Source organism: Perca fluviatilis, chromosome 6, assembly GCF_010015445.1.
Source record: "Perca fluviatilis chromosome 6, GENO_Pfluv_1.0, whole genome shotgun sequence".
NCBI classification, from domain to species: Eukaryota; Metazoa; Chordata; class Actinopteri; order Perciformes; family Percidae; genus Perca; species Perca fluviatilis.
This window is the reverse complement of record NC_053117.1, coordinates 7,550,370-7,573,162: the sequence shown is the minus strand read 5'-3', so window position 1 is coordinate 7,573,162 and position 22,793 is coordinate 7,550,370. Positions and strand designations below refer to the sequence as shown.

At 41.4% G+C, this 22,793-nt stretch overlaps 1 protein-coding gene across 2 annotated transcripts; it reads right to left on the bottom strand.

Moving 5' to 3' along the window:
• Nucleotides 1-194: 194 nt before the first annotated feature.
• LOC120560565 (mothers against decapentaplegic homolog 2) lies at nt 195-22,549 on the bottom strand. 2 transcript variants are annotated; one of them, XM_039803201.1, is made up of 11 exons: nt 22,354-22,549; nt 20,962-21,365; nt 19,363-19,452; nt 18,937-19,130; nt 17,263-17,397; nt 16,057-16,131; nt 15,186-15,239; nt 14,299-14,511; nt 13,995-14,132; nt 3,319-3,463; nt 195-2,585 (listed from the first exon to the last, which is right to left on the bottom strand). In XM_039803201.1, the coding sequence occupies exons 2-11, from the start codon at nt 21,195-21,197 to the stop codon at nt 2,462-2,464; spliced, it is 1,404 nt and encodes a 467-aa protein (XP_039659135.1). In that variant the 5' UTR covers nt 21,198-21,365; nt 22,354-22,549; the 3' UTR covers nt 195-2,461. The 2 variants fall into 2 exon arrangements, with proteins under 2 accessions (XP_039659135.1, XP_039659136.1); XM_039803202.1 differs by having other exon boundaries at nt 16,069-16,131.
• Between the last annotated feature and the right edge of the window lie 244 nt (nt 22,550-22,793).

Sequence of the window (22,793 nt, the reverse complement as noted above, 5' to 3'; positions counted from 1 at the left end):
GTTATAGTGCAAGGTCCGATGCGTTAAACCACCCTGCTTTAAAGAAGAACCCAGTGTTCACCTGTGAATTAATGACTATAGCTTAACAATTACTGTTGACTAAATCCACATCCAACTACCAGTCTTCATTCTCATTATATTTTCTTTGACAGAATATCACCATCTCCAATCAAGAAACACACACACAGACGGAATCATGAGAATAAAAATCTTTATTAGTGTTTTATGAAGTCTGCATAATATGCCACACGCCTGAGAAGCTTATGGTCAAAAAAAAAAAAAAAAAGAAAAAAAAAAAAAGAACTGCTCTATCAATACCGCCCTCTACTGGTAAAACAACTGCGACATCTACTGTACTGACTGCTTTGCAAAAAAGATTACTGTTAAATACACACATACTGTACTACTGTTATGTATATGTACGTCTGGTCCACGTCAGTTTTTGTAATGTATTTTTTTTTTTCACATTCATATGTTGTAGGCCAAAGATAAAAACAATGTAACACTGGACCCTATAACACATGGTTCAATTCCCCCAATCCAAACTTCACTAGGTGCACTTAAAGTACAATCACTAGTGCTGTAAGGTAAATACATTTACATCAAAAAGAAGGGAGGGGGAAGGGGGAGGGGTGGGGTGGGGGGGCGACATGTTAAACTCGCAACAGCCACATAATGACAATAATGGCAGAGTTTAAGCTAATAAGTCTTTGTTGTACATACTGTATTCAATAGACAGAACAAATACAATACACACATTAACACAGAATGTCCTAGTGTGCAGGCACATTCGCTCTTCTTTCCTCATGGAAGAAAACCGCTTTTCCTTCCATTTTTCTGTAACATTTTTTTTTTTTTAAAGCCAATTGTACCTGGTTGACCTTAACCCGCTTGACTAAGCACCAAAAGGCTACAAGAGGTCACGAGTGTTTTTCAAAAAAGGTGAAGAGATGACTAAATGAATGGCCATTACAAAGTTTTACATGCCTCTGGAATCATTAAAACCGTTAACAGCAAAGTCGATAAGGGGTTTCAGGCAATCTGTCGTTTTGTGTACTTTAAATGCACCGGATTTCTTTGAAGAAAAAAAAAAAAAAAAAAAAAAAGGATAGAAACAGGCTACACATCATATGGGGCAGTGAGTTTTTTTTTTGTTTTTTTTTTAACAAGACAAAAGAGCTGCAATTGGAAATTAATTCAAACTAAACCTTTTGGGTAAAACGAAGGAATGATCCATGCCCTCCATGTCACTTTAGAAACAGCTGTGGTCTTGAAAATATTACTTTAATAAAAAGTGAACGACAGAATTTTTTTTAAGTATATTTATATATAAAAATACATGAGAATACAAAAAAGTAGCAAAACAATGGGGATATAGGCTAAAAACAGAATTAATTCATTGATACCTTCAATTTCTCCCGGTGACACGTTCAATGCTTCACCATGGAGAGCCCCAGGACTCCCAGTGTCGAGTCAAAAAGAGGAAAAAATAAAAATAAAAATAGCTTTTGATAAACAGCTGATATTCTCTGGTCCCTGCCCAGTGCACCTTGCAAAGCCTGGCCAACATCTCATTAGCTTCCATAGCAGGCTGTTCAGTGGGGATCGAAATCAACTAAACCACGGACATGTAGAGTGCCATATAATGACAAAGAAATAAACTACATCCAGATCGAGTTTGCAGTTTGTTTGGGTTTTTTTTTGTAATTACTTCGTTTTTTTGTTTTTTTTAAACTAACATTCCTATTTGTCCATTAAGAAGTATGTCTTATAACGACACACGTCAAGAGTTACAAAAAGAAAGGGCCATTCTGGCAGAGTCAATTCAAATTTCATAAACACATTGTGTGGTGTTTCCTTCAGGAGGAGAACGGCCACCAAGGCCATCATCGTTTCTTCACCAAGCCACCTCCCCTTGACAAAAGATGGGGCCAAGCTTCCCCAAAGTAAAGTAAACTTAGGTTCAGAACAATGGTTGGGGTGGGCTGGAACAAAGATCATTTTAGCATTCAAGCTTGTGTTACTCATACAAGCAATCTTCAATACTGAGAAACTATTCACAGATATTTTTGGTATTTCCCCTACTTCCTGGACTAAAAACCAATATACATTTCATTTGTACCACAAATAGATCTAATATTAAGGATTTGGGGAAAAGCAATTTAACAAGGTGCATGACATAGATGGGTAACAAAGTGCCAATTTCTTTTCTATTTTTTTTTTTACTGAAGTCTGTATGTGTGAGTGCAACAGTGTAGGTGCATTTGTTCTTTTGTGTGTGTGTGTGTGTGTGTGTGTGTGTGTAAAGTTAAAAGAGGGATGTGGAACTGGGCCACAAATACTATGGAGAATGTTACAGAAAATTAATTCTGTGGGGTTTTTTTTCATGAAAGGACTCACAAGTTGGGAATTTAATGATCATGTAATGGGCTGCGTTTTTTGGGGGCATTTCTTTAGCTGTTTAGGACATACTGGAGCAGCGGGCAGACGGGGAACCCATCTGGGTCAGAACCTTGTCCAGCCACTGCAGGGGGCCGTTCAAGTGCAGCTCGATCCAGCAAGGAGTGCTTGTGACAGTCTGCCGCCTGGAAAACAAACACGTACTTTTGTAATGCCTGAGGTCTGTGCTGACATAGCCTTTTCACCTCTTCAACATGGGACTTATGAAGCTTCACGACTTAAGTCAAGTCCTTGACGTATAACCCTTCTGTGGAATCAATTCCTTAAAGTGCTCATATTATGCTTTTTGGCTTTTCCACTTTCCTTTATTGTGTTATATTGTGTTTTTGTGCACGTTATAGGTTCCCCAAAGGGACTTACCATCTCCAACAGAAAACACTGTTCACCAACTGCTCCAAACAGCTCTATTGTAGTCCAGCCTTTACTTCAGAGACAAACGTGGGTCACTTTGTAACACACGTTATAATGCTCGCCTAGCTGCTAGCGTGGCATGTGCGACTCAGAGATGCCTCACTCTGTAGCTAAAACAGAGAGCTCAACACACAGGGTGAAAAGAGGAGCTGCAGCAATGTGCAGTACAACGGAAATATGGCGTTTGTTGAAAATTAAACAATGTAAACCTATTCTGATATAACCTCTCAATACAATTATGAACCGGAAAATGAGCATAATATGAGCACTTTAACTAAAAAGGTTTTAGATGAATTTCCCATGTCTTTCCCTATGACAGATGAAACAGTCATACACCGGTAAAACATTTTTTTAAATTAGTAGAAAATCAGCTTACTTCAAACCTCAACAGATATGCAGCATGTATGAATTATGCTATTGAAATACAGTATCGCTGGCAGGGCTCACCTGTACTCAGCTCCCCAGCCTTTGACAAAGCTCATGCGGATGGTGCACATCCTGGTGAGCTGGTAAACAGCTTCAAAGCCCTGGTTGACAGACTGAGCCAGCAGGGCTGCAAATTCCTGGTTGTTGAAGATTTTTAGATTACAACCTAAAAAAAAAAAAAAAAAAAAAAAAAAAAGGTTAATGTGGAGTTTTTCTGTGATTTTTTTTCTCCACAGCGCTCTATGGAGGAGGGTCTGGCTAGTCCACACAGCATTCCGGGATGGGAGAAAAACGTGCTCTGGTTTAACGGCATTTCTTTAAAAACAATCACAATCGTCTTGGGCGACGCCAAGCGCCGGACGGAACCACGGTGCCGCTGCAAAATAGCCTTGCGAAGGAACTTGTTTTGGTGGAACGTGTACGTTCAAAAGGTTGTTTGAGTTGTGCAACAGAGAACTCAGATTGGACAGATAGTCTAGCTAGCTGTCTGGATTTACCCTGCAGAGATCTGAGGAGCAGTTAACCATAGTCCTCAGAAATCCACCGGAGTTTAGAACCCCAACACAAAGGAAGCGGAAGGTAACGGATATCCGGCCGAAATTACAAGACATCCAGCATTTCCGGCGGCACCTCAACAATCCCAGAAGTGGAACGTTGTGGATACAGACTAAGGCAGGCTAACGTTACCTGTAGGGCTGCACCAGTTAATCCAAATCGCAATATGGACTAGTGCAATATCCAAATCGCAGAGGGGCGCAATATTTGTTAAAAGGCAAAATATGTGTCAAACCATTCTAAAATAAAGTATTGTGAAGCCTCAGAGACGTCCCGGCCTAGAAATCCTATCCTACAGACTACATAAAACATATCTGTTTGGTACAGATCCTTGCAAAAAAAAAGAAAAGAAAATCACACTATAATCATTTTAATGTTTTAAGATTTAATATTAGTCAATGAAAATGAGAATAATGATACAAACATGATCATCCCCTTAAATATTGTGAATCATATTGCAATCGCAATATCAGTAAAAAAAAATAATCGCAATTAGAGATTTCGTGCAGCCCTAGTTACCTTCTGTACAGTTAACTAGCGTAACACTACAGGCCGTTTAAAAATTGCATTGCGATCATTCTAAACATTTAAAATTGATTTTAAATAGATTCACAATGCATTGTTACATCCGTACATCCAAGCAAAACTTTACAGTGCCTTCTTTAAATCAGACACTGTAAAGTAGCATCCCACTTAGACTGATTGACAGAGTACGGCTCAGTGGCAGAGCGGTGGATTGTACTGCAGCAGAGCATGTGAGCGAAAGTAAGAGGATTTTGAATGGAGCGCAGAGTAGGGCTGCAAGATATGAGGAAAATATCAAATTGCAATTTTTTGTGGGGCATTTTTTTAGGCCTTTATTTGGATAGGACAGCTTAAACTTGAAAGGGGAGAGAGAAGGGGAATGACATGCAGCAAAGGGCCACAGGTCGGAGTCAAACCCGCGGCGTTGAGGAATAAACCTCTACATATGGGCGCCCGCTCTACCAGGCGAGCTAACCAGGTGCTCGAAATTGCGATTATTTTACATTGATATTGCGATATGATTCACGATATTGGAGGAAATTATTTTTGTATCATTCTCATTTTCATTGAAAATATTAAAATAAAATAAAAATAATTATGTGATTTCTGCGAGGATCTGTACCAAATAAAGATTTTTTCTTTACAGTAGTCTGTAGGCCAGGACATCTCTGCAGCACCACAACACTTCATTTAAAATAGTTTGACACATATTTTGCCTTTAACAAATATTGCGCCCCCCTGCAATGTGGATATTGCACTAGATCATATTGCGATTTCGATAAAATTGCAATTAATTGTGCAGCCCTAGCATTTTAATCACGATCATGATTTTGGCTTCCCACGATCAAATTCACTTAATCGAGCGATATTTAAAATGATTCAATCCGTTCTTAGAATGCTCTGTATCAAAGTTTTTTTTTTTTTCCAAAGCTCCATAAACCATTGTCTGATCACGTGCCTCCATGAGCCAATCAGAGTTGTTCCCTGCACCGCGCAGATCAGTTTCTAAATGTAGACAGTCACAGAAGACAGAGCAAACGTGAGGAAAATTCTACAACAGATAGCAGTCGGTCATAAGTCGGTCCCGAGGGTTACCAGTTTACCAGTAAATGTAACATTTTTGTCCCGTCGGTGTTGTTTTTCAGACAACAGCAGTGACCATAGTGCCTGTTTGTGTCTGTTAGCTCATAGCTTTAGCGGCAGACTGTTGTACGTCCTGCTGTTGGAATCCTCTCCAGTGAAATACAGTCACACTACACCAGGGGTCCCCAACCTTTTCTAAACCGAGAGCTACTTCCTGGGTATTGAGTCATATGAAGGGCTACCAATTTGATACACTCTTCTGAAATAACAAATGTGCTCAGTTTGCCTTTAGTTATATATGATTATTAATGATTAATGATCCTCATCTATGTGAAGACACTGACCACCTTAATGATTTCTCACAATAATTATCAACAATGACTTAACAAGGTGGGAAACGACTTCCGGTTTGATGATGTAGGTGAGAGGCGTAGGGTGAAGGGGCTCCCGGTCAACTTTCTTAATAACTTTAATAATCGAAGTTTTACACGCATATTAAGCGTCGCACAGGTGTAAATATAATTGTTGAACCCTCACGACGGCGAAATGGACAGCGATAATCTTAAATCACAGAGACACCCGCCTTCAACCAGACGAACAAACAGCGTAGCTAGCAAGCTAGCAACAATGGCGGCTGCGTCTACTGACACGGGAAAACCTGGCGCCAGCAAAGACGGAGATCCAGTCTCCATGTCTCAACTGATTACAGAACTATCTAAGCAACGGACCAACTTTAAGGATGATGTGGCCACACTAATCCAAGAGACAATTCAGCCTCTAAAAGCTTCAGTGGATGGGCTGCGCGACGAAGTTAGCTCTTTTCAGGGCCGACTCGCTGCAGCAGAAAACCTGACAGGTGATAACTTTCAACGGATTTGTTAAGCTGAAGCTGCCGTCAAATCACTTCAGGCCCAGAACGAGACTCTGCTGGATCGCCTTGAAAATCTGGAAAATAGATCTCGCAGAGCTAACCTCCGCATTCTAAATTTGCCTGAAGGAAGTGAAGACGGCCATGACCCTGCTATCTTTATCTCGGGGCTGTTGAAAGATGTCATGGGGGATAACGTATTCCCGTCTCCCCCAGAGCTTGACCGTGCACACCGCGCAGCCGGACCTAGGCCCGCAGCAGGACGTCCTCCACGGCCCTTCATCCTGTGTTTCCACCGGTACCGGGAGAAGGATGTCGCTTTGAGATGGTCCAGGCAGCACGAAGTAAAATATAAGGGGACTACTTTGAGACTGTACCCTGACCTCAGCACCACTCTCGCTAAGAAGAGATCGGCATTCAACGGCGTTAAACGGGTTCTTTACCAGAGAGGAGTGCAGTTCCGTCTGCTCTTTCCAGCCCGACTCAGAGTCACTTTTGATGGAGAAAGCCACATTTTTGACACACCAGAAGAGGCCCAAGTGTTCTACGATCGCCGTGTTGCAGCGTAATCACTTACTGGCTGGGCCACTGCGTCTGGAGTAATGACTGTGAACCTTATTTTGTGGCAACTGTGCACTCTGTGTTCAGAGACTGTCTGCTGACTTTTAATAATGGGAAAAGAAAAGCACATCAGAACAACTCAGCCTTATAATGTTCCCGTCAACGTGGACTGCTTTTGGTTTCTACAGGCTCTTGGGATTCAGTGGGTAAGATAGAAGCTCAGCTCCAAGAATCCTTATGTAAATGGCTTACTTTATTTCTCAATATCTACCCACACATTTACGAGTAATGTTGGATTATTTATGGTCTTGTTTAGACTACCATATTTTATTTACCTGTCTTGTTTTATTCTATCACTGTTCTAAGGCCCACATAGTACTAATTTTAGGACCAAATGTTAAGATTCTCTGTTTTAATGTGCGGCAGCTAAATAGCTGCGCTCTTTAATTTAACTTGAACTTGAATCTGGGCCTCTGATCACATTAATATAAGGCTGACTGTGTTGCTTCCCTGAATAACAGCATACCTGCATACATATGCCACTGTTTGTAAATACTATTACTGGTTCAGTTTATAGATTAATAATGTAATTTGCATATAAGTTGATTGGGTGCCCCCCCAAGTTAGTTAATAAGAGGACGGTCTATCGGAAGACCTACAAGTTATATAAGGAGCTGCAATTTGCTTCAGTTGGGGAAGCGAAGGCACAGTTAGGTTGGGTTCTAATTGGGTTCAAGTTCGGTGCTGTCATATTAGGCTATTTGATCCATTTGTGTATTTTATTTTTTTATTTTACGGTGTTTAATTTTGTGGATAAGACAACATGCTTCCATGTGAAGGGCTTTCAGATGAGGTCTCTGGGTCACAACAGTCATAAAACTGAACAACTGTGACTGACTTATCAAGTAGCGATGCTGGAATGAGAGGTTCAGCTGTCCGCTTTACTAGTTGGAATGTAAAAGGCATGAGAGGGCCGGTGAAACGGGCCAAAATTTTTGCACACCTTAAAAAATTAAAAACGGAAATAGCATTTCTACAAGAAACGCATTTGGTAACATTAGACCATATGAAACTTAAGAAACCATGGGTGGGGCAACTTTATCATTCACAATTCAATACCAAGGCAAGAGGAGCAACGATATTAATACATAAAAATGTACAGTTTTCTCTTAATGAATCAATATCAGACCCACAGGGTCGATTTGTCATAGCGACTGGCTCCCTCTTTAATGTTCCAGTTTCACTTGCTTGTATATATGCTCCTAATTGGGATGATGCCAGTTTTGTATCCAGGTTGATCTCTGCTTTACATGAACTCTCACCGTTTGATCTTTGGCGGTGACATAAACTGTGTTATGGATCCGACCTTGGACCGATCTAACCCCAAGTCTATGTCTCCATCCAAGATGGCTCATGCCCTGTCTACATTTATGAGTGAGGCAGGCTGTATAGACCCTTGGCGTTTTCTTTTTCCACGCAATAAAGAGTTCTCTTTTTTTTCACATGTACATCAATCATATTCAAGGATTGATTATTTTTTTATAGATAAAACCTTGCTCCCCTTCGTTAAGAAAAGTGAATATTCGGCCATTGTGGAGTCGGACCACTCGCCAGTATTGCTGGATTTATGTTTTCCCCTCAATCAAGCTCAGCGCCCCAATTGGAGATTGGACTCAACTTTGCTGGCAGATAAAAACTTTTATGAAATAATCTCGACCGCTATTGATAATTTCTTACAGGCAAGTAAGTCGGACTCTGTCTCACCGTCTATCTTGTGGGAGACACTGAAAGTGGTAATTAGGGGCGAAATAATATCTTACACAGCAACACGCAACAAAGCCAGGAAATGGAAGCAGGAACAACTCTTAAACTTAATGCTTGACTTAGACCGTAGACATTCCACATCACCCTCCCATGAACTGTATAAGGAAAGACTAGACTTACAAATGCAATATAACCTAATATTAACACAGGAAACGGAACAATATCTGCTCAGGTCTCGAGGTTTTGTATACGAGCATGGTGAAAAGGCAGGCCGTCTTCTGGCCCACCAACTGAAATCTAGATCGGCAGCTCAGCTCATTCCACAGATCCAGAAGCCTTCTGGTGAGCTAACAGTTGACCCTGTTGAAATTAGTGATATTTTTAAGACATTTTATTCAAACTTATACACATCTGAATTTCCAGAGGATGACTCGGACATGCTAAATTTTTTGGATAACTTAGATGCCCCTTCTATAAACCCTGATAAGAGGACAGATTTGGATAAGCCCATCACACTTAATGAAGTTATCAGCTCTATCTCAGCAATGCAAAGTGGCAAGGCCCCCGGTCCAGACGGCTACCCAGTCGAATTTTACAAAAAATTTTCATCCAAATTAGCCCCTCTGTTACTTGAAATGTTCAATCACTCACTGGATCGGGGAACCTTGCCACAAACCCTCACAGAAGCTAATGTTACACTCCTATTAAAGCCTGGCAAAAACGCGATGTTGTTTCTACGTAGGCCCATATCACTTCTGAACGGAGATGTTAAGGTACTAGCTAAGCTTCTTGCTATTAGGCTGGATACTGTTATGATGGACATAATATCGCTCGGATCAGACAGGCTTTGTTAGGGGGGCCACTCTTTTCTAATATAACGCAAGCTCCTCAGTGTCGACTTCAGCCGCACATCCGGGAGATACCCGGAGGTGGTGGTCTCCCTGGATGCGGAAAAAGCGTTTGGTCGGGTTGAGTGGCCATATTTATTTGTGGTATTGGGAAGATTTGGATTTGGGCCAAAACTTATATCTTGGATACGACTGTTATATGCATCACCTAAGGCAGGCGTAATTACTAATAAATTGTGTTCTAAGTCCTTCTCACTGTCTAGGGGTACCAGGCAAGGCTGTCCCCTTAGTCCACTTCTCTTTGTTTTAGCTATCGAACCTCTCTCAATTATGCTGAAAACCTCACATCGCTTCAAGGGAATCTACAGAAAACAGTTAGAACACAGAGTGTCCCTATATGCGGACGACTTGTTGCTTTACATCTCAGACCCAGTGTCATCTGCCTCTGACATCGTGAATATGCTACACAGATTTGGCAGGTTTTCAGGATATAAATTAAATTTTTTAAAGAGCGAATGTTTTCCAATCAACAACAGCCCTCCAAATTGCAGAAACAGACCGCCCTTCCCCTCTCTAGATCAGGATTTAAATATTTGGGAATTAATGTCACCCGTTCGTTCCCTGGTCTGTATGACAAAAATTTCACTCCCCTGATAAATAATCTTAAATGCGACCTTCAGAAGTGGAGTGTTCTGAACCTATCCTTAGCAGGCAAAATAGCGTGTATTAAAATGAACATATTGCCGAGGTTTTTATATCTCTTTCAGAGTATTCCAGTCTTCCTCCCAAAGTCATTCTTCCGACTGGTTGATAAACTGCTGTCTTCTTTTTTGTGGGGTAACAAACATCCTAGAATTCGGAAGGTATTCCTTCAGAGGCATAAAACAGAGGGAGGTATGGCCTTGCCCAATCTGATGTATTATTACTGGGCAGCAAACCTACAAAAAATTGTTTATTGGATTCAGAGTCCGGATGTTGATTGGTGCCAACCAGAAATTGATGCGTGTATTTCCTCATCACTCCCCGCATTAGTTACCTCGCAAGCTCCCTTCTCTCCTATAAAATACTCTTCTTGTCCCATTGTAATCTCCACCTTAAAAATTTGGTCGCAATTTAGACAAAATTTCAATCTGACGGACTTCTCTCTTTATAGTCCCATCTGCAATAATCATGTCTTTCTCCCAGCCAAATTAGATCCTGCCTTTGTCCAGTGGCAGAGGGCAGGATTAAGTAAATTCAGTGATCTTTACATAGATGGAACGTTCGCTACTTTTGATGCTCTTTCCTCCAAATTTAATTTGCAGCGCTCTAACTTGTTCCGTTACCTTCAGATTCGCCGGTTTGTCCATACTACTAGCCCATGCTTTCCTAATCTACCTCCAAAAACAGGAATAGATATCATTCTGCAAACTCCCATGCGTCATAGGGGTCTCATCTCAAAAATCTATAATAGTATAACATCACTCAATACAGTATCGCTTGACAAGATTAGAGCAGATTGGGTGGAAGAACTCGGAATAAATATTTCAGATGCAACCTGGGATGGTGCATTATATAGAGTGAATGGGTCCACCTCATGTGCCCGTCTTGGCTTGATTCAGTTCAAAGTTCTCCATCGAATCCATTATAGTAGAGTCAGACTCTCTAAGATGTATTCTAATGTAAGTGAAACTTGTGACCGTTGTCAGGTCGCTAAAGCCGACCTGGCTCATATGTTCTGGTCCTGTGATAAACTATATTATTTTTGGACTACGATATTTCAAACTTTATCTGAAGCTTTTAGCAGAGATATCCAACCCTCTGCTGAGATGGCTATATTTGGAGTTCCAGGGGAGGGTATATCGTTGCAAAATAAAATAAAAAATGTGCTTGCTTTTTCAACTCTCCTGGCCCGGAGAAGGATCCTGTTGGAGTGGAAATCATCACATCCACCCAAAGCCTCCTCCTGGATGAAAGACCTGATCCTATTCCTTAAGCTAGAAAAGATAAAATATTGCATTAGAGGGTCGACCCAAAAGTTCCATGATACATGGGCCCCTCTATTATCTTACTTTGAGAAACTTGAAGTTCTCCCACAGAACTGAAAATCAGGCAGGAATAAACCCTGTTGTGTTTGTGCGTGTGCCTCCTTGGAGACTCAGGGACCTCAGAAAACCTGTGTAGTGATAGTCACAGAAGGCATGTAGCCCACTTGTACTGTCTTGAATATCCACTTTCTCTCATATTTATTATTTTGTTGTGTATGTATGTATGTTTATTTTTTTTATATATATTTTGTTTTATTTTTATTTATTTATTTTTTTGCACCGGCAGCTTGTTGGGGATGGGTGGGAGGGGAGAAAATAAGAAAAAGTATGTATGTTGAATATCTGTGTCCAATACTCATTTTCTCAAATAAAAACATGTTTAAAAAAAAAAAAAACAAGGTGGGAAACAGATAATATCAATATTCAGTTTTCATTTTTAGAACAGGCCTGAGGGCTACTCATGTGGTCCTTGGGGGCTACCTGGTGCCCGCGGGCACCGTTTGGTGACCCCTGCACTACACCGTTTAGCTGTCAGCATTTTAGCCGTGTTTAATCCAGTTACTTCTGTAACGGTAGGCTAACGTTACCTGCTGTATAAAGTGTTATTAGTGTATAAAGTGTTATCAGTGTTTACTGTAGCTAGCTAATGGTAGGCTAACGTTACCTGCTGTATAAAGTGTTATTAGTGTTTACTGTAGCTAGCTAATGGTAGGCTAACGTTACCTGCTGTGTAACGTGTTATTAGGGTTTACTAGCGTGACATGCAGCAATGTTTCTGTTGCCTCTAGCTTCTGTTTTGGAGCATCAGAGCGCAATGCAGACATTTAAGTTGCACCGTAATCCGCGTTGCTATTTCGTCCGGTAGATACCGGGTACCGGTGCCATTTTGGCACTGGATTTTAACGTGCGCTGTTAACGTGAACAGAAAATTGCGTTGCCTGTATCTTTTCACGACAAATGCGCATGTGTGGAAAGCGGTCCCACAACAGCTGAAATGGCATACTGCTTCATAGTATCCTTCAACAAAAGGAGGAATGTAGCACAATATGGATGTGAAAGCAGTTATAATTAGCTTATGTGACAATAAAATTTGTTTTGGTTGAATTCAACAAATAATCATGAAAATGAATCGTGATCTCAATATTGATCAAAATAATTGTGATTATCATTTTGGCCATAATCGTGCAGCCCTACCGCCAGCGCCTTCCATAAGGCGGAACTTTTGCTGGCGGAGCTCCGGGAATGAAGGGAGGGTGGGCGCCGTTCATCTGATAAGTACAGCGCAGCTTTTTTTTTCTTCTTTTTTTAGAGAAAGAGGTGAGGGATTTGAGTAGAGAGGGGTGAAATCGGAGTTGAGCACCGAGTGGAATCAAGTGGCCGGGAGCTAAAGGAGCAAATAGTTTTTTTGGCGAGGAGTGGAAATTCACATGCTCTGTACTGCAGAGGCGGTTTGAGAGGTTTCTAAAAGGTGTCTACCCACCAACCAGACGGCCGACCCTCAGCAGAAAAGCCAGTTGAAATGATCAGTCTCCCCGTGTTGGTCCAAAAAGTGCCACAGAACACACCAAAAAGACGAGACGAGACGTAATACATCTCTATAACAGCAGGTGCCGCTAATCTGTATTGTTGCCCAGGAAATGAAAACCGGCAGCTGATTGGACAAACGCGTCACATGGGTTTGTTTTCTCCGGAAATTCAAAGTCAGACTGTCATGGCGGCCGTTCAGAATACGATCTCATATTGTACTAAAATAGTTCACTGAAACATGTTTCTGAGAACATTTTAAGCGAGAAATAGGCCGTGCAGTTGCTGAATCTGTCTTCATTTCAGCTCAACAAAGGTCAGTTTAAAAGATTTTCGTCAGATTTTGAGAGACTCTAGTCACCTCATTCCGCTCCCCGTTTCTGGGTGAGTCCCGGCTGCCCGGACATGTCAGGTTGGCCAAAATGAACGGCGACAGCCCCCCAGACTGATGACGGCACGGGACACACCGAACAGATTCGCGTCACTGACCTCGCCAGACTGTCTAACGGCCGATAATCGGCTAAGTGTTTCCCGGCTATTAGGACGCTGCAATACGTTTTTTTTGCCGTGACTCTGGGTCTCCATTAGAATCCTTTGCCAATATTGATCCTAACTGAATACAGCTGGCATCCACCACAAAGGAGATATCAAAGGCTAGCCAAGGATCTATAGTTCTAAAGCTTTCAGAGACACCTTTCATGCAAACAGGATGTGGATTTTTATATCACAAATACATTTTTGGTGGTGTATGCCTTCTAAAATCTTCATTGGGGGGTCTGCTGGATATGTATGGTCTTCTTCAGCATCATATTCATTTACATGGAAAGAGCTCCATATATTACCATTACCAGTCTATAAATCTTTTTTGTTCAGCGGGTACCTTACTGTCAATTTCAGCACATTTCCCTAATTGCTACATAAGTGACATCTTCAGCACCTTACCTGGAGGAATTTTACACACTGTTGCTGGATGCCAGCCATACCGCTGGTTGCAGTTTGGACTCTGGACAAAGATGGCGCTATCACTCAGGCACTCAGCAAATACCTCCCCTCCAATGTAGTAGAGTCTAACTCCTCTTCCTGTAAACACAGACAGACAGAAGTTAGAACACGAGAGCTGACTTGAACAAGATGTGTCCACACGTACACCTAGATCAGTGGCACATTTTGAAAACTAAAAACAAACGGTAACGGGTGATCTAGAGATTATTGATTACTTTAAAAGCGACCTGAAGCTGTGCCGTACCTATGTGCCTCCGGGTCATCTCCACAGTGGCGTTCCTGTTGACATTAGACAGCAGGCCCAGGCAGAAGCGCTCAGAGTTTGATGGATCGGTGAATCCGTCCACCGTCAGCGAGGGCTGAGAGGCGTGGAACGTCTCCCCTACGCGCTGGTTCAGCTCGTAATAGGCTATAGAGCACCAGAAGGCTGGCTCAGAGTAAGTCACCGGCTGGAGGTCTACAGCAGAGGGTAGCGTCAGTCAGGTTCATCCCAACAGTCTCTTTTTGATACAACACTGCTCATGAGCGGATGAAAAGGCACTGCAAGTGTCTGTGTATATAGTCTAACCAAGTGTCAAGCTGTGATGTATTAAAAAGGTGCACTAAGCGTGGCTGCGGAAAGATTGTTTATATTTGAACTCCACTGCCACACAAATAAAATAACGCCATTCAGAATCTCTGCCACCCAGATTAATGGACGCGCCATGGCGACTACTTCTGCTAGTGTTCTCTGCTGACTAAACGAAAAATGGCAGGAGATTTCTGCAGCGTTAAAACGTCTCTTCCTCCATTACCGTAAATAAAAAAATTTTAATTTGTATTCTTCAGTCCTTTCCCTCTTTTGCTGTTTCTCTGCCAACTCGTCTTGTTGATGACTCCTGGCCCGGACAGCCCCCCCCCCCCACCCGTGTTATGTTATTCTCGTGCACCCTTTCGGTTTGTTTTCCATTCCCACAGCCCTCATTAACCCCAGATTTCTTTTCAGCGCACACAGAAAATAAAGAGCTAGGTGACTGTGGGATATTTGCTCATTTTGACAAAAAAAAATAGCATCGCTTAATGCACCTTTAATATGCAGTGTGCTTGATTGTTTCTGTATTGTTTTAGTCTTTGTATCGTTTTGCGTCTTACCCATGCTGTGGTTGACAGGAGACAGGGAGCTGGGGGAGAGCTCTGCTGGAGAACCTGACAAAAGAAAAACAGGGAGTCGTGAGAAGGATGGGTTCACAGGAGACCAGAACGAGGGTACCAGGTGTAGCAGATCAAAAAGGCGCATGATGAAAGTGGCGGCTGCCTTGCAAAGGAATGCCATGGTACTGTAAAACTGATCAATTTGCATTCGAGTGATGTGGAGATGCCGTTTACTATTACCGTAACAAAAGCCTCGTCTGTACATCCTACAGCTTGCTTTGTTGGTGGTTTGTTGGGATTACACAGTTTGAACTATAACTTACTTGACTGCACAGAGAAATAAATGGATGATGTATAAAACAATAAGTAGCTTGCTGCTGCTGTTATGGTTATCATTAACAGCACATCAAGGATGCAAACCCGCTCTGGTGAGGCAGAGAATTTAGAGCCAGCAAAGAGAGACAGGGTATATTCCATGGGCTGGAGACAAAGAATGTACCATCCTTCCTAAATTGTTCAAGTTGATTTCCACAGATTTGTGGAGAAACTCAAAAGAGTCGAACGTGAGCTTTGGACCAGGTATTTCACAGAGCTGCCCGCTCTCTAGGCAAACTATTTGGTATTGTCAGCAATCTTTGATCGGAGATTGGCTTCTAATGCAGGGTAGATCAGGTCTGTCGAAGCAAAGGAGAATGTTAAGGATAAAGCCTTGTGTCTAAAATAGTAGTTTTCAACTGTTGTGTTGCTGATCGTTTATCACGAATGTATCTGTAGCAGATTTATTCCATGAAACACGCATTTGACTTCGACCTGGCTGGGGAGGTGAGGCAGACTCGCAGGGAAAGGAGAAGGAGTTGCTAGTCTAGGGTACCTGTGTCCATACTTTGATTCATCTGTTGATCGCTTGCCTCCCCATCCTCACTGATGTAGCCGGGTGGAGGCGTTTCTGTTAAAATGAAAAGAAAAAAAAAAGAAAAAAAGAAAAAAAAAGAAAGAGCTGTGATGTTATCATAATGTAATATGCCAGTTTAACCTACTGCCATTAGTGTTGTCACATTTATTTTCCTGAAATGATGTCAATAGCAAAAGAAGAGGACACTTACAGCTAAACCCAGGATATGCGGTTTCTCTTTGAGTAATACAACATCAGTATTAAAAAACAAACAAAAAAAAAAACACACCTTACATATACAAACTAGATACCATGTAATACACTGCATACAAAAACCTGTCAAATCCTTAAAAAACGTTTAGTGATAAAAAAAAAAAAACTTTAAAGGTTAAAAAAAAAAAATAATAAAATGCCCATGTCGGCTGCACCTGTATTCACCCTCTGTCTGAGACGCTCTGTTGGCGTGCATGTCTTTTTAAGCCCCCCACCCCCGAATTTGCCTGCTCTGATTGGCCAGCGCATGTCCGCTGTGTTGTTTCACTCAAGAGCCTGAGACTGACTGCAACTGAGTATATAGCAGCACTTTGTAACGTGAAAAAATCACCAATAAAAGGCTTCTTAACCAAATACTACACAACTGGACATGTTCCAGGAGTAACGTGTCCCAAAATTGGGGAGAAATTACCAGCATTGGCCGCAAAGGTTACAGCTGTCTGTCGTTAACACGCAGCTACTGTTGTTAGCAGTGGACAGTCAGAATATAGCAGCACTTTTTACTGTCAAAAATTGCAGATAAAGGCTTCTAAACCAAATGAACGTTTTAGCTCACGGGGATTTCGCTGAAATAAATTGAGCTCATTATTTGATTATGGCATTATAAATATGACGACAGGAAATACAGAAAAAGCATAATAGTTCCACTTTTTCCCCCCATAAAGTTATGTCAATAGTAAAAATACTTACAGCTAAACCCATGATATGGAGAATCACAAGTTTCTCTTTGAGTAATACAATATCAGTATCAAAAAAGCGTACATATACAAACTAAATACCATGTAATACGCTACTGCATACAGAAACCGAAAAGAGGTTTCTTCATTTTCAGATATTATTTGGCACATTATGTAACCCTTCAGTACATTAGTCAAATATAGTCACTCCGATCCAGTGCGGTGACAAACTCACCTGGTATATAGTTGTTTGGAGGTTCGATTCCTGCGGGGAAGTTTGTGTTCTCAGGTATGGAATGAGTGTAGTCATCCAAAGGTGGCAGATCTTGCAGGATTTCCGAGTGTCTTGGCACAAGAACAGGAGGCAGCACTACGGGTAAAAGGGTTAGAAGAGACGAGTTAGACTCTTATTATTGATGCGCTTTTCCAAAATTATTGCTGGTTGGTTTTGGCCCGTTTTCATGCAAAAATGAACAAGTGCTTTAAAACAGGTTTCATTTTTGTTGGGGAAAAAAACTGGCCACAGCAATAAGACAATGATGAAAGGGAAAACAGGTGACATTTAAACGGAAATCTTTAACATATTAATGGCTTGTTAAGGCAGAATGAAGCCGGTTTCACTGCAGATTTTAATATCATCCACATGTGAAACTCTTAACCCTTGTGTGGTCCTTCGGGTCCCAGTGACCCGAAGGACAACACAATGATTATGTACTTCCCTTTACTTTGTTGAGAATTGCTCTCTAAACCCTGTTTCTTGTAAAGTAAGTAAGTAAAGTTTATTTCTAGAACACATTTAAACAGTTTAAGCTGACCAAAATGCTGTACAAACAAGAACTAAGGTGCTGTATTAACCCTTGTTTAGAGAGCAATTCTCAACAAAGTAAACGGAAGTACATAATCCTTGTGTTGTCCTTCGGGTCACTGGGACCCGAAGGACAACACAAGGGTTAAAGGAATAGTTCGACATTTTGGGTGAAAACGGTTGTTTGTTTTCTTGCCGAGAAGATTGACACCACTCCCATTATCACTTTGTTAAATACTGTATAAGGCTACAGCCAGCAGTCAGTTAGCTAAGCATAAAGATTGGAAACAGAGAATAAGCTGGCATGGCTCTGTCCAAAGGTAAAAAAAAAAAAAAAATCTGCTTACTAGCACCTCTAAAGCTCACCAATGAACACATTATGTTTGGTTTGTTTAATCTGTTTAATCTTCTCATTTAACTTTTAACAAGAAATCCAATGAGCGTATTTCTTAAAATGTCAAATTACACCTTGAAGTAAACAAAAAAGAAGACTTCCATTAAATAAAAAGGTGTGCATCACAGTCTGGCCCATTTTCATATCTCTAAGGCAAAAATTGTTCCCATAAGATCAAGTTCATCAAAATTCTATAAAAGACAAATGTGGTAAAAAGTAGGGGTGGGAATCAACAGACCTCACGTTACAATATATACAATATCACCACGATACGATATTATTGCAATTTTAAACATATTGCAATATTCTGCAATACTTCAAATTTTTCCAAATTTCAAATGATGTCCCCAAAAGGAAACTTTGTCAACATCTGTTTTATCTAAAAAGATATATTTCTCTGTTTGTTCATTTCACTTCAATGTAATGCTGCAAAATGGGATTGTCAAGCAGACAAACTGACCAACACATATGTAATAAAAGATCGATACTTGCGTCTGTGTATCGATACAGTATTGCCACGGAAAATATCGCGATACTATGCCGTTTCGATTTCCACCCCCCACCCCTAGTAAAAAGGTTGCAGCTTAGCACTCAGTTTATTTTTATTTTTTTACAAGTCACAGTGTGCGCCACAGACTTAAACAATCATGCAACAATAATGCAGTAGACATTGAAATACAAAGAGATGTGCATGTTTTAGGTCATCTCACCTGGGGTCTCCACCCTCTGGTAGTGGTAGGGGTTGATGCAGACCTCATCCTTCTTGAGGTGGAAGGCATACTCACAGGCCTCGATGGCGCGCAGCTCGTGGTGGCTGTGAAGGTCCGGCCATCGCCACAAGCGACAGTAGATAACATGGGGAAGCCCCTTCCTGTGGGAGACCTGCAGGCGGCCATCCAGGGATCTGATTGAACAGCAAACAGAAGATGATGGTGAGATGTAGAAGACATGCAGGGGAGAGGGGGGTGACACATTATATGGCCAGGTAGGGGAGGGAAATGGAGATGGATTGGATTGAGTGGAGACGAGAGCGAGACACAAAGATGTTCTCAATGTCCGTCACCTCAAACATTGTAATGACAACTCTCCCACATCAAAGTTGTATGCAACACCATACAATAGTTGAGGATAGTCACCTGGTTTGGTCAGGGTAGCTGTATAGGCCTGATGTATCCCACTGTTCTATCGTATTTGGTGTACTCAGTCCCCATATTTCAGAGCAATTGCTGTGCACAGAGAAAACAACAAAACAAAAACAAAAAACAAATGATAAACATGGGACATGGCTCATTCAGAAATATCAGTATGGGTAATGTAAACATTAAAAGGCCTCTTTTATTAGAGTTTATGACAAAATAAAGACATCTACTCATTTTTAGCAGAGGAAATGAAAGATGGGAACTTTAAATAAGAGAAGCCTTTTTTTGACAGAATTAAGGGAACGAAAACATAACATGGAATCTGCTAACACACACAATGAGTGAGACAAAGAGCATTCATCAACAGTGGCATTGCATCAAACACTTAAAAATGACTCAAAACTTTTTTTTCCCCCACTACAGTCGTTTATGTCAGAACGTATCTGGAGACATTCAAACAAACACTGAGGACACACAATGGCACAAAAGAGGAGGGGGGGGGGAGACAACCTTGGAAAACCAAATAAATGCTCAGACATTCTCAAAACGTTCACAAGGAAATGAACCAAAAAAATAAGAAATAAAAAAACTTGGAATGAGGACAAATGAGAGTAGTTGCTTCTGAATAATAACAGGACACATTCTACATGTTACATGCTACAAATACACATGTACTTCATTCCATTGGTGGGATCTCAACAACCATTCAAAATTGCAATTGTCTGGTTCATAACAGGGCAGGAAACCAACTGTTGTCCACCAGCCACAGCAGCGTGTAGATACAATTCAACAGCTATTTTTACTGCAGGAAACTTGGTGTTTGAAGTAGAATCAATCGAAAAGTTGAATGTGTACCTGCTTAAGTGGTAAGCAGGATAGACGAGTTTCCCAATCACAATCAAAATGTACCAACATAAGTATGGCTGGTGGCAATGCCCCAATCTGGCATTATTTGCATGCTTGTAACCCACCCTCTCTCGTGTAGATCTCTTCTTCTAGTCCAGCCCTCTCCAAGAAAGTATTTCATTCAGATCGAGCCAGCCACTGTATCTCTACAAACATAACACTGCGGCCTAGAACAATTCTCAGGCGATAACAACCAGGCCGCTATCTACAGACATACAAACATCTGATGTGGTACTTGGCGGCACATCAGTAAGGAATGAATCTGTTAACACAGTGTTCCCACTGAACATGAGTCTGGGCCATCAAGGCCGGCTGGCTGATAAAGAGAACATCTTCTCTCACTCTTTTGAATGTCTCTCTCCCCTTGTGCGTAATACACATTATCTAACTGCAAGTACAGTTGTAAACAAACAGGGAATTGATTCATTATTAGCTCTTCTGTAATGAGCAATTCATGTTTTAATATTTCACGTCCCTGGAAAACATTCAAGTATTGTCATCAGGTTTGCATGTCAGAATTGCAGAATTATGAGAACAGAATTAAAAATAGAGAAGTGCTAGATCAGCATCTGCCATCAGCCCAAGGTTTCACTGTGTTATATGATGCGGAGGTCTCAACTAAGCACACTTGCAGCAGCAGCCTTTTCTCTGAGCCTAGTTTGAACAGCAATCAAGTGTTGGGAGGTATACCTGGGGATGGTGACACACTTGGTGTTGCAGTTCTGTGTGGTGATAGCTTTCTCCAGCTCATCTAGCTGGCCTGTCTTCTTTAGCTTCTTCACTAAGCTCTTCACAGCCTTCTCGCACCATTTCTCCTCTTGCCCGTTCTGTTCCCCACCGCCTGCTCCGCCGGGGCCGCTAGTAGACTTCTTCCAGCCCAACAGCCTCTTCACCACAGGAGGGGTGAACGGCAAGATGGAGGACATCTTAGCTGGACAAGCCGGGAGTCTCCAGAGGACTCAACACAAGCTCTCACACGCACACAGACAAGAGGGGACCTGGAGCTACAGTTTGGGCCCTTGCTCTGATGGGGCCCCTCTAGTGACCAATAAGTCACAGAGTGGAAGCAGGATATACTCAGAAGAGATGGACACCTTGGGAGAAAGTCACACACACACACACACACACACACACACACACAAAGTGCATCGTTACAAACAAAATATGGCACAGAAAAACAATTATATCTAGCCTCATCAAAACAGTAAAAAAGGCTGTTTTGCTTATAATTCAATGAAACTTCGAATATTAAATCAAATAGTAATACTGTTTTGACAGCAGCGTCGTTAACCTTACATAACTGCCACTTGTGTGGTTTTGTCCACTTGACGACAGCTTATGCAAACATTACACTGCGTCGCATTCCGCGCACGGAAGCAATCACGACCAGCTACTAAAGAACGTAATGAATAATACAGTGAACGCTATCTAATGAACATGAATAAGGAGAGTATTTTGTGACAGCCCCCCTCAGTGCGAACACCAACTGGCTTGGGAAGGCCGGCTGCTAGCTACCTGGTAGGGGGGGGCCTGCTTGACTCAAATCACAACAATAAGTTCACTAGCGTTAGCTTGCGGAGTGTTTTACAGCAAAATGCTGAAATAGTCTTGGCTAAAAACTATAGTTAACGTAAGTAAGCAGATCAGAGGCAAATCACGAAGAAGTCCTCATCTAGCTAGCTAGGTCAGCTAACGTTAGCTAGCTTAACTGAGCTAGCTGCCAGCTTGTTATCAAAAATCCTTTTGTTGTGATCCACAAAAAACCTCCTATGCGCAACAGTCAAGTCGCGCTACTTTGCTACCTAACGTCAGCTTGTCCGGGCTATAATTAAAAGAACAACACAAAATGTCACTTCATGAATTTGAAAACATTATAATGTTTTATATCAACGTAGCTAGCTAGGGAGTGTTTATGACTTTTATTAAAATACAGACACGGCGACAAAATGAGTTAGCATCTTGGACGAACTCTTCCAAACTGAGCCCTGGCTCCCGCTGGCTAACGGACCTAACGTTACATCTCTCACACAAAACAACATGCTTCAAAGTCGAGAAAACAGCTAAAAACATTTCAATATTTACCCGTTTTTAAGAGTCCAAAGCTCCGCTTTTTGAGAAAAAGATTTGCGCAGCCCTCTAAGCACCTTGTTGACATAAAAATGCCTACACTTTATTGTACTGCAGCTAATTTTTGACAAGGCTTGTGGGCTCTTCTCAAGTTGCTACCAGTGCTACTCGGTGCTACTGGAGCTAGTTTGCTACGTTAGGTAGACCGGAACAACAAAACAAACCTAATGGCTACGTACAGGCGCTTAATCCCTCCTATTCAAAGAAAACTGATTGGAGGATTATAAAAAGACATACTCTGGATACTGGCTGGCTGAGGTCCTTGTCAATCCTTATTGTTTATTTGACAGCACGGCGTCACATTTGTTATTTAGAGAGATTTGGAGGCAAAAGCTTTTTTTTATATAGCATTTTCACAGGATATTAAATCATTTACATTTTCGAAAAAAAAAAAA